General features: G+C 42.4%; 1 protein-coding gene across 8 annotated transcripts in view; it reads left to right on the top strand.

Annotated features, from left to right (window-relative positions):
• Positions 1 to 12,884, top strand: part of clcn3 (chloride channel 3) — a 46,875-nt gene that overhangs the window by 30,860 nt on the left and 3,131 nt on the right. For 4 of the 8 annotated variants that reach the window (XM_075451348.1, XM_075451352.1, XM_075451351.1 and 1 more), the window contains 3 exons: positions 3,315 to 3,713; positions 4,729 to 4,945; positions 7,345 to 7,420. In XM_075451348.1, coding sequence (XP_075307463.1) covers positions 3,315 to 3,713; positions 4,729 to 4,945; positions 7,345 to 7,420 — 692 coding nt within the window. Of the gene's footprint in view, positions 1 to 3,314; positions 3,714 to 4,728; positions 4,946 to 7,344; positions 7,421 to 9,147; positions 9,186 to 12,884 lie in introns of all 8 variants that reach the window. The other 4 variants (XM_075451354.1, XM_075451355.1, XM_075451353.1 and 1 more) reach the window with 3 other exon arrangements.

Genomic DNA, 12,884 nt, shown 5'->3' on the forward strand with positions numbered 1-12,884 from the left:
CTGCAGACTACATACTGCATACTACATACTGCATACTACATACTGCAGACTACATACTGCAGACTACATACTGCATACTACATACTACATACTGCATACTACATACTACATACTGCATACTGCAAACTGCATACTGCATACTACATACTGCAGACTACATACTGCAGACTACATACTGCATACTACATACTGCATACTGCATACTACATACTGCATACTGCATACTGCAGACTACATACTACATACTGCATACTACATACTGCATACTACATACTGCATACTGCAGACTACATACTGCATACTGCAAACTGCATACTGCATACTACATACTGCAGACTACATACTGCATACTACATACTGCATACTACATACTGCATACTGCAGACTACATACTACATACTGCATACTACATACTGCATACTACATACTGCATACTGCAGACTACATACTGCATACTGCATGCTGCTTGCTGCATGCTGCATACTACATACTACATACTGCATACTACATACTGCAGACTACATACTGTATACTACATACGGCAGACTACATACTGCATACTACATACTACATACTACATACTACATACTACATACTACATACTACATACTGCAGACTACATACTGTATACTACATACGGCAGACTACATACTGTATACTACATACGGCAGACTACATACTGCATACTACATACGGCAGACTACATACTGCATACTGCATACTACATACTGCATACTGCATACTGCATGCTGCATACTACATACTACATACTACATACTGCATACTACATACTGCAGACTACATACTGCATACTACATACGGCAGACTACATACTGCATACTGCATACTACATACTGCATACTGCATACTGCATGCTGCATACTACATACTACATACTACATACTACATACTGCATACTACATACTGCAGACTACATACTGTATACTACATACTACATACTGCATACTACATACTACATACTGCAGACTACATACTGTATACTACATACGGCAGACTACATACTGTATACTACATACGGCAGACTACATACTGCATACTGCATACTACATACTGCATACTGCATACTACATACTGCATGCTGCATACTACATACTGCATACTACATACTACATACTGCATACTACATACTGCATACTACATACTGCATACTGCATACTATATACTACATACTGCATACTACATACTGCATACTACATACTACATACTACATACTGCATACTGCATGCTGCATACTGCATACTACATACTACATACTGCATACTGCATACTATATACTGCATACTGCATACTACATACTGCATACTACATACTACATACTATATACTGCATACTGCATACTGCATGCTGCATACTATATACTGCATACTGCATACTGCATGCTGCATACTGCATACTACATACTGCATACTACATACTGCATACTACATACTACATACTGCATACTGCATACTACATACTGCATACTATATACTGCATACTGCATACTGCATACTACATACTGCATACTATATACTGCATACTGCATACTATATACTGCATACTGCATACTACATACTACATACTGCATACTGCATACTGCATACTACATACTGCATACTGCATGCTGCATACTATATACTGCATACTGCATACTGCATACTACATACTGCATACTATATACTGCATACTGCATACTATATACTGCATACTACATACTGCATACTACATACTACATACTGCATACTGCATACTACATACTGCATACTATATACTGCATACTGCATACTATATACTGCATACTGCATGCTGCATACTACATACTACATACTGCATACTACATACTGCATACTATATACTGCATACTGCATACTATATACTGCATACTGCATACTGCATACTACATACTGCATACAACATTCTACATACTGCATGCTGCATACTGCATACAACATACTACATACTGCATACTGCATACTACATACTACATACTGCATACTGCATACTACATACTACATACTGCATACTACATACTGCATACTACATACTGCATACTACATACTGCATACTACATACTGCATACTGCATACTATATACTGCATACTGCATACTACATACTGCATACTACATACTGCATACTACATACTACATACTACATACTGCATACCACATACTGCATACTACATACTGCATACCACATACCGCATACTATATACTGCATACTATATACTGCATACTATATACTGCATACTACATACTGCATACTACATACTGCATACTACATACTACATACTGCATACTACATACTGCATACTACATACTACATACTACATACTGCATACTATATACTGCATACTATATACTGCATACTGCATACTGCATACTACATACTGCATACAACATTCTACATACTGCATACTGCATGCTGCATACTGCATACAACATACTGCATACTGCGTACTACATACTACATACTGCATACTACATACTACATACTGCATACTGCATGCTGCATACTGCATACAACATACTGCATACTGCATACTACATACTACATACTACATACTATATACTGCATACTGCATACTACATACTACATACTACATACTGCATACTGCATACTGCATACTATATACTGCATACTGCATACTGCATGCTGCATACTACATACTGCATACTACATACTGCATACTGCATACCACATACTGCATACTACATACTGCATACCGCATACCACATACTATATACTGCATACTACATACTGCATACTACATACTGCATACTACATACTGCATACTACATACTACATACTACATACTACATACTGCATACTGCATACTGCATACTATATACTGCATACTACATACTGCATACTACATACTGCATACTACATACTGCATACCGCATACCACATACTATATACTACATACTGCAGACTACATACTATATACTACATACCACATACTGCATACTGCATACTATATACTGCATACTACATACTGCATACTACATACTGCATACAACATACCACATACTGCATACTGCATACTATATACTGCATACTACATACTGCATACTACATACTGCATACAACATACTTGCAAACCGCATACTACATACTACATACTCATCGATCAGACAGAGCGTTTACCCACAATGCATTTCGCTCCTGCCCGAGTCGAAATCAGCCGGCCTGAAGCTGATTTCGCTTAAGCTCTAAACTCTGTAAACTTTAGCAACATTTGAAACATTTTCAGGCGAGAAAGTAGTCGTTTAGATCCCCAACGTGTTAATGACTCCCTCCTCTCCGTCCGTAGGTGGCGTGACTCGTATGACCGTCTCCCTGGTCGTCATTGTGTTTGAGCTGACCGGCGGGTTGGAGTACATCGTCCCCCTCATGGCCGCCGTCATGACCAGCAAATGGGTGGGTGACGCGTTTGGCCGCGAGGGAATCTACGAGGCTCACATCCGCCTGAACGGGTACCCCTTCCTGGACGCCAAGGAGGAGTTCACGCACACCACGCTGGCCAGGGATGTGATGAGGCCCCGGCGGAGCGACCCGCCGCTGGCTGTGCTGACGCAGGACGACCTGACGGTGGAGGAGCTGCAGAGCGTCATCAATGAAACCAGCTACAACGGATTCCCAGTCATCGTTTCCAAGGAGTCGCAGAGGCTGGTGGGCTTCGCTCTGCGCAGGGACATCACCATCGCTATAGGTAGGCGGTCCCAAAATGCAAGAGAGTCTGGCTGCAGACCTGCACTGTTGATTTGAAGCCTTTCAAAATAAAAGAGTGTACCGGCAAGCACGTATTTTTAAACGTTATTGAAATATTAGTAATTAATAAAAGTTATTCAAATATGCATCTGTAAGAGACAAATAATGTCGTAATAAGTAAAACAAAATTATACAAGTGAGCACTATCGATACGATAACAACGCTAAAGACTAGCCAAAAGTAAAAACTTAATATAAAGTATTAAATATTAGTATTAAAATGAATATAACTTTACAGTATATACTGTGCAATGTAACGTTCCAGTGAATAAGACTGTTTCTGTTTCTTCGTATGAAAGAAAGTTGTTTTCACTCGACTTTTACTCACCTCGTCGTCTCCACAGTTCAAATGGGGAACGAAAAATACGTGTTTCCGGTACACTCGCTTGTCGCTTCCGGTCCTCACAGCCAGACCCCCAAAATGACCGAAATATGTCGTAAATCATACGTAGCCTCACTGACTGAGGTAAGTCAGTCACAGAATTCGGCCCAAAATACATCTGTGATCTGTTCAGAGAATATAAAGCCAGCAGAGCTCTTAGATCCAAGGACTCAGGTCAGCTGGTCCAGTCCAGAGTCCAGACTAAACATGGAGAAGCAGCATTTAGCTGTTATGCTGCAAACAAGTGGAACAAACTGCCAGTGGAGATTAAACTTTCACCAAATGGAGACATTTTTAAATCCAGGTTAAAAACATTTCTGTTCTCATGTGTCCATGCATGAAATCTGCACGCTATCTTTGAACTTATCTGGACTGTTGCTTGTTTTTAATTTAAATTATTTTATTTGTTTCTCTTTATATTCTTTTATGTATTTTTAATGCTTCTTCCACTCCCTGCGGCAATGCTTTTATTTTATGTGAAGCACTTTGAATTGTTTTGTACATGAAATGTGCTACAAATGAATTTGATTTGATTTGATTTGAAAGGACGCTAACGCTCGTTGTTTCCCCGACAGAAAACGCTCGCCGTAAGCAGGAGGGCATCATGCTGAACTCCAGGGTGTACTTCACCCAGCACGCGCCCACCCTGCCGGCCGACAGCCCCCGACCCCTCAAGCTGCGCTCCATCCTGGACATGAGCCCCTTCACCGTCACCGACCACACCCCCATGGAGATCGTGGTGGACATTTTCAGAAAGCTGGGGCTGCGCCAGTGCCTGGTCACTCACAACGGGTAAGTAGGACGCGAAACGCCACATTGCGTCCGGAGGAAGGACGGCGCTGCGAGGGCAAAGGGGACGGATCCCTCTCACATCCTCGTTGTTTTTTTCAGTGTTGTCACGATTGCTTAACCCGTCCGAGGTTGCCGAATGTCCCAGGAAGCACATGTGCGCACTGTTTGGTGTTGCATGGGGGCTCTCAGATCTCACAACGTGCATGACCTGGCCTAATCGCTGCGCTGCACTTCCTTTATCCCTCTCCTGAGCAACAAGCGGCTGAAACTAACCCCTGATACATAACGGGTGTCGTGTTGGGCCGACTGCAGCGGATAAAAATCTGCGGGTGTGCGGCTCGAATTGGAGAAAAAAACCTTGAGAGACGGCGAGCTGTTGCTAATTTTGGCGTTTTGTCTCTCGCACGAAGGACTTCCTGTCTGGCTGTGGTTGAGCAGAGAGCTGTCTGCTGGTGTGACGAAGCGAGACGGCCGGTTGCCTTTCACAGTCGATAAACCGGTTTTCACAGACGAGCTCTCTGCTGTGATGACCACTGGAGAGGAACTGAGCAGCAGCGCTTGTTTTTACATTCATCTTGTTTTTATTTGTCTTAAAAATCATTTTTCTTTTTATCAACAAATCTCACGGAAAAGACCAAAACCAACGAGGACTACGTGTCGCTTTGTGTCTGCGGCAGCTGGTTTTTTATATTCCAGCGTTAGTTACCCGCCGCTCTCGGGTTGAAGAATCGCATCAAACTAAGAGCTCAAACCTCGGAAAGTTTGTTGTGGTTCAAGAGAGCGTGATGTTTAGTGGATTATCAGCCGTGTCACAGTTTGTATCAGACGCTGTTTCACTTTGTCACTATTTCCTCACCGGTGGAGCTTCGTGTCATTATATTCTCTGACTGCCTGTCCAATCCAAAAAATAAATAGAAATAAAACGGACAAAAAAAAACCCTTAAAACGACAGCACTGCCCAGCAGTGAGCTTTTCTGACACGAGGCTGATGATCCAGCAGCGTAGAGAGGCTCAGCAACGCCGGGGATTCTGGGTGAAAAGGGATGTTTGGGCAGATTCTTAGCTGCCAGGTCACGGGGATCACGATCAGCTGGAAGAGCTGGTTTTAAAGCCAACAGAGAGTCCAGTTACCTGCAGTGTTCAGCGGAGGAACAAGCAGCAAAGCAAACACAGTCTGTGGTGCGTTTCAGTAGCTTTCAGGTGGCGATTAAACAAAGAGGCAGGTTTAAAGAGCCCATATTTCCTGAATTACAGGCTCGGTTTGGTCTCGGTTATTCCACTAGATGAGCTTTAAGACTTCCTTAAATATAAAAAGACACTTTTTTTTCCTCATTGCTGCAACTTGACTTGTTGAATGACTTGACTTTGTGCTCAAAACCTTCTTTTTTTTTTTAGGTCGTGTCTCTTTAAGGCGTCACAAACTCGCGTGTTTCAGTTTCTGAATTAAATCAGTGAGACTCTCACGTGGCGTCATTTTGGTTTAAGGTGGCCATTAAACTCAATTCAGGCTGTTTTAAGGCGGTATTTTTCACTTCTCTCGGGGGTTACGAGAACATCAAACATGTTTGAAATCATCTCGTCAAAGTTTTCGGGCTCGTTTTATGCAAGTTGAGGCGTTCGGTGACAAATGCGCGCGCCGCCATCACTTCCACACAGGAAGCTGTGGCCGAGAGTGACCACGGCGACGAGGCGAAAACAAAAAGGAGAAGCGGCTGATTATAGTATCATAGCAACAGCACGGATGTCTCTAAGATGTTTCCTCTCCTTTGTGCCACGGCAGAATGGAGAAGCAGTAAAAGTGGGGAAGAAATGAGCCCCGACACCGAGGCTAAAAGCTGCTTATCGGCCGACATCTTTGTCCCTGAGAGTTCCCTCCAGGTGCATGATGGGAAATGATGTCAGAAAAATCTCTAGTTAGTCTGTGGCTTCAGACGTGAGAAGGTGTCTTTGAAACGTTTCTCACGAGCTGTGCAGAGCATGAGAGGCACACAGGGAAGGAAGACGAGCCGTGATGTCACAGGTGGAGGGAGGGGACGCCGCCCCCTGCTGGGGACGTTAGGAACCTCACACATTCTGGGACCGTTTTGTTTTGGTCCTCTCATGAGACTCGTTGAGAATTAGAAAAATATTGAATGTTACGTCACTAATGAACAGTTTGTCACACGCTTCCATTGTAACACGCCTGGAATTAATTTAATTTTTGCTTTGGTTTAGTGGTTATTTTTCCGTTGCACCTTGTGTTAAACCTTGAGTTATTAATATTTTACATCACACCTTGTTATGCATGTTTTGTGCTGCTGCTGTCTGCTCTCTCTCTGTGTTTCTCCTCTGTTTGTTTGTTTGTTTGTTTGTTTATTTGTTGTTCTGAGCGGTCGCTGAGTAACAGGTGTGTGTTTCAGGATTGTGTTGGGCATCATCACAAAGAAGAATATATTAGAGCATCTGGAGGAGCTCAAGCAGCACACGGAGCCCCTGGTGACTAGTCCCGCCCCTTTACACACGTGATCCCACCCCCCCCCACACACACTTTCGCACCTGTCTCTTAGGCTCCGCCTCTTAGGAGGGCTGCATGAAGCGTGGTGTGAAAAACTGTTGACAGTTCCCGACTTAATGCTAAGACTCCCTTCTCTTCTTTCTCACTTCACCCTGTTTTGCTTTTTTTTGGTGGGTTGGTTTGTCGTGGATTCATGACGTCATCGAGAAGCACATGTAGATGAACGCTGTCCGACCTCCATCTCCATCGCTTGTAGCTGTTGTGGGTTTTGGAGTCATCACCGTGTGTTAACGCCTCCCGGAGTTGTTGTTTTTTTTTTAAAGGGTCCTGTAACGTCGGACCTCAGTGGGAACTGTCACCCTCATCACCAAAGAGCCCCTTTCAGACATGCACGCCATGACCTCACGTTTCAGTCGTTTGGTCCGCACAAAGTGAACATTTTAACCCTTCAACATCCCGCCCGAGCACATTTTCACTGACTTATCAAAGATTAGAGTGAACGCAGCTGCTCTAAAGCTTCTCTAAAACGTGCTAAATGCTAAAAGGAAGCACGTGTTATCGCACGGATGGCTCAAAATTTCATCCTTTTGCCATAAAATGGCGCCCCAATCGGCGGCTCCGCAGTTACGAGTCAGTTTTAGAGGATTTCTGAAGTCTGATCGGTCAAAGAAAAACATCACGAGCATCATAACAGCTGTTTACTCACATTTGCCTCCAGCAGAGCCGATTAATTCAGAGTTTAAACGCACAATAATCCCACTTCCAACGGGACGAATGCCGTCCAGAACTTTCTTCTCAGAAAACAGAAAGTTTTTATTGTGGCTGCGTCTAACCTGGCTGGAAGCGATATTAGAGACTCAATCGGATAATTTTGGTCTTGTCGAGAGGTTTTTAAAGATTCAAAAGACCCTTTTTCTTTTACTTTTTAGCTCCACAACATTAAGCTACATCCCGATTTCCTCAACTAGTGGCGTTAAGAGGAATCCTCACCAGCCTTCCTACGAACATGTGAAAGTCGGCATCTCTTTCCTGTCATTTTCTTAGCAAAACTGCTGCGTCTCGATAAATATGAAGAAGACGGCAGGAATGAAAGCTGCTTACGTGTAAAAAAAAAAAAAAATAACAGTTTATATCGTAATAAAGGTGACGTGTGTCCCGTAAAGCAGGCGCGAGTTAAACGTGCAGACGAAGGCATGTCTGAAAAGGGCTCAGTAGGTTTCCTCATCCCATTAAACTGCACTCCTACCTGAACTTAGTCTGTCACCTGCCTCTAACAACACGTTCATCAAGCTGCAGTTTTCACTCTTTCATTCACACCAACGTGCCCAAAACTATTCACGCGTCACTCGATGTTTTAATGTGGCTGATTTGGTTAAACGTGGCCAGAAGAAACTCTAAAGGAGTAAAGCCAGAGGAGCCGTGGGTGTGAATACTTTTGGGCTCCACTGCAGTACTCGGGTAGCTTCTAGGAGGACGTCCTGTAAGAAGTGATCAGATGTGAGCCTCAGCATGTCTGCAGTCATGTGTCCACCATCTTCCTCTCACAGCAGCTCATTAGAAGTTCTCCCACCCTGTTTTTTTTTTTTTTTTAACTCTCTGTCTTCATTAACGGCTGCTTTTTTTCCTCTTTTTAAAATTGATTTGTCTCCTTTTTGCTTTGTGAACCTCCGCCCTGTCGACCCCACCGTTTTGCTCTGGGTCTCCGCAGATCGACGACATCTGATCCGTCATCTGAACAACAACTTGGCGAGTAGTTAGCCGCCTTGGGAAAGCGGACCACCGTTTCTCTCTTCTTCTTCTTCATCTTGTTAATGGAGGATGGTATTAGTTAGGAAGGAGGACGAGGATCTGAAGCAGAGTGACTCATTCCCATTTCCTCCCTCAGTCTGTAGTGACGTGTCGTTGTGTTGAGTGCTGCTATGACTGCTGTAGTTTTAGCTAGCTGGTGTGTGGTGACCACATGAGACCTTTGATGCTTTACGGACGCCCATGTTTCCACTCAGCCGGCAGCGTCCACAGACTTATGCTCCCCTCGTGACGTCTGGGGCCACAACACACACACATGAACTCAAATTGGTGTTTTCTGAACTCGCCGGCTTGTTCAAAGTTAGCTTGTTCAAAGTTAGCTTGTTCAAAGTTAGCTTGTTCAAAGTTAGCTTGTTCAAACTTAGCTTGTTCAAACTTAGCTTGTTCAAAGTTAGTTTGTTCAAAGTTAGCTTGTTCAAAGTTAGCTTGTTCAAAGTTAGCTTGTTCAAAGTTAGCTTGTTCAAAGTTAGCTTGTTCAAACTTGGCTTGTTCAAATTTGGCTTGTTCAAACTTAGCTTGTTCAAACTTGGCTTGTTCAAACTTGGCTTGTTCAAACTTAGCTTGTTCAAAGTTAGTTTGTTCAAAGTTAGCTTGTTCAAAGTTGGCTTGTTCAAAGTTAGCTTGTTCAAAGTTAGCTTGTTCAAAGTTAGCTTGTTCAAAGTTAGCTTGTTCAAACTTGGCTTGTTCAAACTTAGCTTGTTCAAAGTTAGTTTGTTCAAAGTTAGCTTGTTCAAAGTTGGCTTGTTCAAAGTTAGCTTGTTCAAAGTTAGCTTGTTCAAACTTGGCTTGTTCAAATTTGGCTTGTTCAAACTTGGCTTGTTCAAACTTAGCTTGTTCAAACTTGGCTTGTTCAAACTTGGCTTGTTCAAACTTAGCTTGTTCAAAGTTAGTTTGTTCAAAGTTAGCTTGTTCAAACTTGGCTTGTTCAAAGTTAGCTTGTTCAAAGTTAGCTTGTTCAAAGTTAGCTTGTTCAAACTTGGCTTGTTCAAACTTAGCTTGTTCAAACTTAGCTTGTTCAAACTTGGCTTGTTCAAATTTGGCTTGTTCAAACTTGGCTTGTTCAAATTTGGCTTGTTCAAACTTGGCTTGTTCAAACTTAGCTTGTTCAAACTTGGCTTGTTCAAACTTGGCTTGTTCAAACTTGGCTTGTTCAAACTTGGCTTGTTCAAACTTAGCTTGTTCAAACTTAGCTTGTTCAAACTTGGCTTGTTCAAATTTGGCTTGTTCAAACTTGGCTTGTTCAAACTTGGCTTGTTCAAACTTAGCTTGTTCAAATTTAGCTTGTTCAAACTTGGCTTGTTCAAACTTGGCTTGTTCAAACTTGGCTTGTTCAAACTTAGCTTGTTCAAACTTGGCTTGTTCAAACTTGGCTTGTTCAAACTTAGCTTGTTCAAACTTAACTTGTTCAAACTTAGCTTGTTCAAACTTGGCTTGTTCAAACTTAGCTTGTTCAAACTTGGCTTGTTCAAACTTGGCTTGTTCAAAGTTAGCTTGTTCAAATTTAGCTTGTTCAAACTTGGCTTGTTCAAAGTTGGCTTATTCAAACTTGGCTTGTTCAAAGTTAGCTTGTTCAAAGTTAGCTTGTTCAAAGTTAGCTTGTTCAAATTTAGCTTGTTCAAAGTTGGCTTGTTCAAAGTTGGCTTGTTCAAAGTTGGCTTGTTCAAAGTTGGCTTGTTCAAAGTTGGCTTGTTCAAAGTTGGCTTGTTTAAACTTAGCTTGTTCAAACTTAGCTTGTTCAAACTTGGCTTGTTCAAACTTGGCTTGTTCAAACTTGGCTTGTTCAAACTTGGCTTGTTCAAACTTGGCTTGTTCAAACTTAGCTTGTTCAAACTTAGCTTGTTCAAACTTGGCTTGTTCAAACTTGGCTTGTTCAAACTTGGCTTGTTCAAACTTGGCTTGTTCAAACTTGGCTTGTTCAAATTTGGCTTGTTCAAACTTGGCTTGTTCAAACTTGGCTTGTTCAAACTTAGCTTGTTCAAACTTAGCTTGTTCAAACTTGGCTTGTTCAAACTTGGCTTGTTCAAACTTAGCTTGTTCAAACTTAGCTTGTTCAAACTTAGCTTGTTCAAACTTAGCTTGTTCAAACTTGGCTTGTTCAAACTTGGCTTGTTCAAACTTGGCTTGTTCAAACTTAGCTTGTTCAAACTTAGCTTGTTCAAACTTAGCTTGTTCAAACTTAGCTTGTTCAAACTTAGCTTGTTCAAACTTGGCTTGTTCAAACTTGGCTTGTTCAAACTTAGCTTGTTCAAACTTAGCTTGTTCAAACTTAGCTTGTTCAAACTTAGCTTGTTCAAACTTAGCTTGTTCAAACTTAGCTTGTTCAAACTTGGCTTGTTCAAACTTGGCTTGTTCAAACTTGGCTTGTTCAAACTTAGCTTGTTCAAACTTAGCTTGTTCAAACTTGGCTTGTTCAAACTTGGCTTGTTCAAACTTGGCTTGTTCAAACATGAAACAATTAATGTTTGATCCTTAGAGCATGGCTGTTTTCGAAACCACATACTACATACTTCCATACTACATACTCATCGATCAGACAGTCTGCAGAGCGTTTACCCACAATGGATTTCGCTCCTGCCCGAGCCAAAATAAAATACCCGTTGCCTTTTATCATAGGGAAAGCTATTACCATACAATTGGTGCTATTGTTTTGAAAATAGGAAGTGAACCTACCCTCGTTGTAGCTAGCTTGAAACTGCCGTTTTGACAGGAAATGACGATCGGCGACGTCACGTTACGTTGCATCTTGGGTAGTTTGAGTATGAGTAGTAACCTCATGATGCATACCCAACATTTCGGAGAATCTAGTATGCATCCGGGAAAAAAGTCAGTATGAGTAGTAGGAGTAGTATGCGGTTTCGAACACAGCCCATCACTATGACGTAGACCGGCAGACATTTTCTGAATTTGGCTTATTTACAGCTGATGGCTGCTGAGCCTTTTGCATTAAGGGCAAAAAAAGGCAGTTTGAGGCTCTTTTTGAGTTTTCCTACGGCTCATTTCAGATGAATATAGAATAATCTTCCTCAAAAGGCATAATTATCATCAGTTTATTGTGTATATATGCCTTGAATCTAGCAGTTAAAAGTGATAAAAGTGCATCCACACATGCTGTAATTTGCCCTTTCAGGCTCAGAGTTTCAGGCTGAGATGAGAGCATGAATCTGGGCCGGATGCTGCTGCTGTTGGTGGGAACGCTCCGATCTCCACCTGGTGTCCCAAAGCGTCTGCGGCTGCTCAGGAACCCATAATGACAGCAGCTCTTGGGGGACCCGGGTCAGATCTATGTCGGGTGTTACCAGTGTCTCATGTCTCCTGCTGCTGTAGCTCTAACCCCGCCCCCAAACCCCGCCCCCAAAAAAACCCACCACCACAAGTCTGTATCACTCAGACCTGGGTTCAAATGTTTGTTTCAGCTCATCACAGGTGCTCCCAATGCTTACCTGAGCCTTTTGGACCCAGCTCTGCTCTTCTTCATCTTCTCCTCGCAGCTAGTTCGGCTTTCTCGCGGCCAAATTTCAAGAGCACTTTGTGATCTTTTCTAAAGTTGAAACGGACGGACGGACGTGGTTAAGCTCAGCCGGTGCTCTTGAATCTGCAGGTGTTCTCTTTGCCGACTGATTTGTGTGAAAGGTTGAACGT

This window comes from Odontesthes bonariensis, chromosome 19 (assembly GCF_027942865.1).
Source record: "Odontesthes bonariensis isolate fOdoBon6 chromosome 19, fOdoBon6.hap1, whole genome shotgun sequence".
Lineage (NCBI taxonomy): Eukaryota > Metazoa > Chordata > Actinopteri > Atheriniformes > Atherinopsidae > Odontesthes > Odontesthes bonariensis.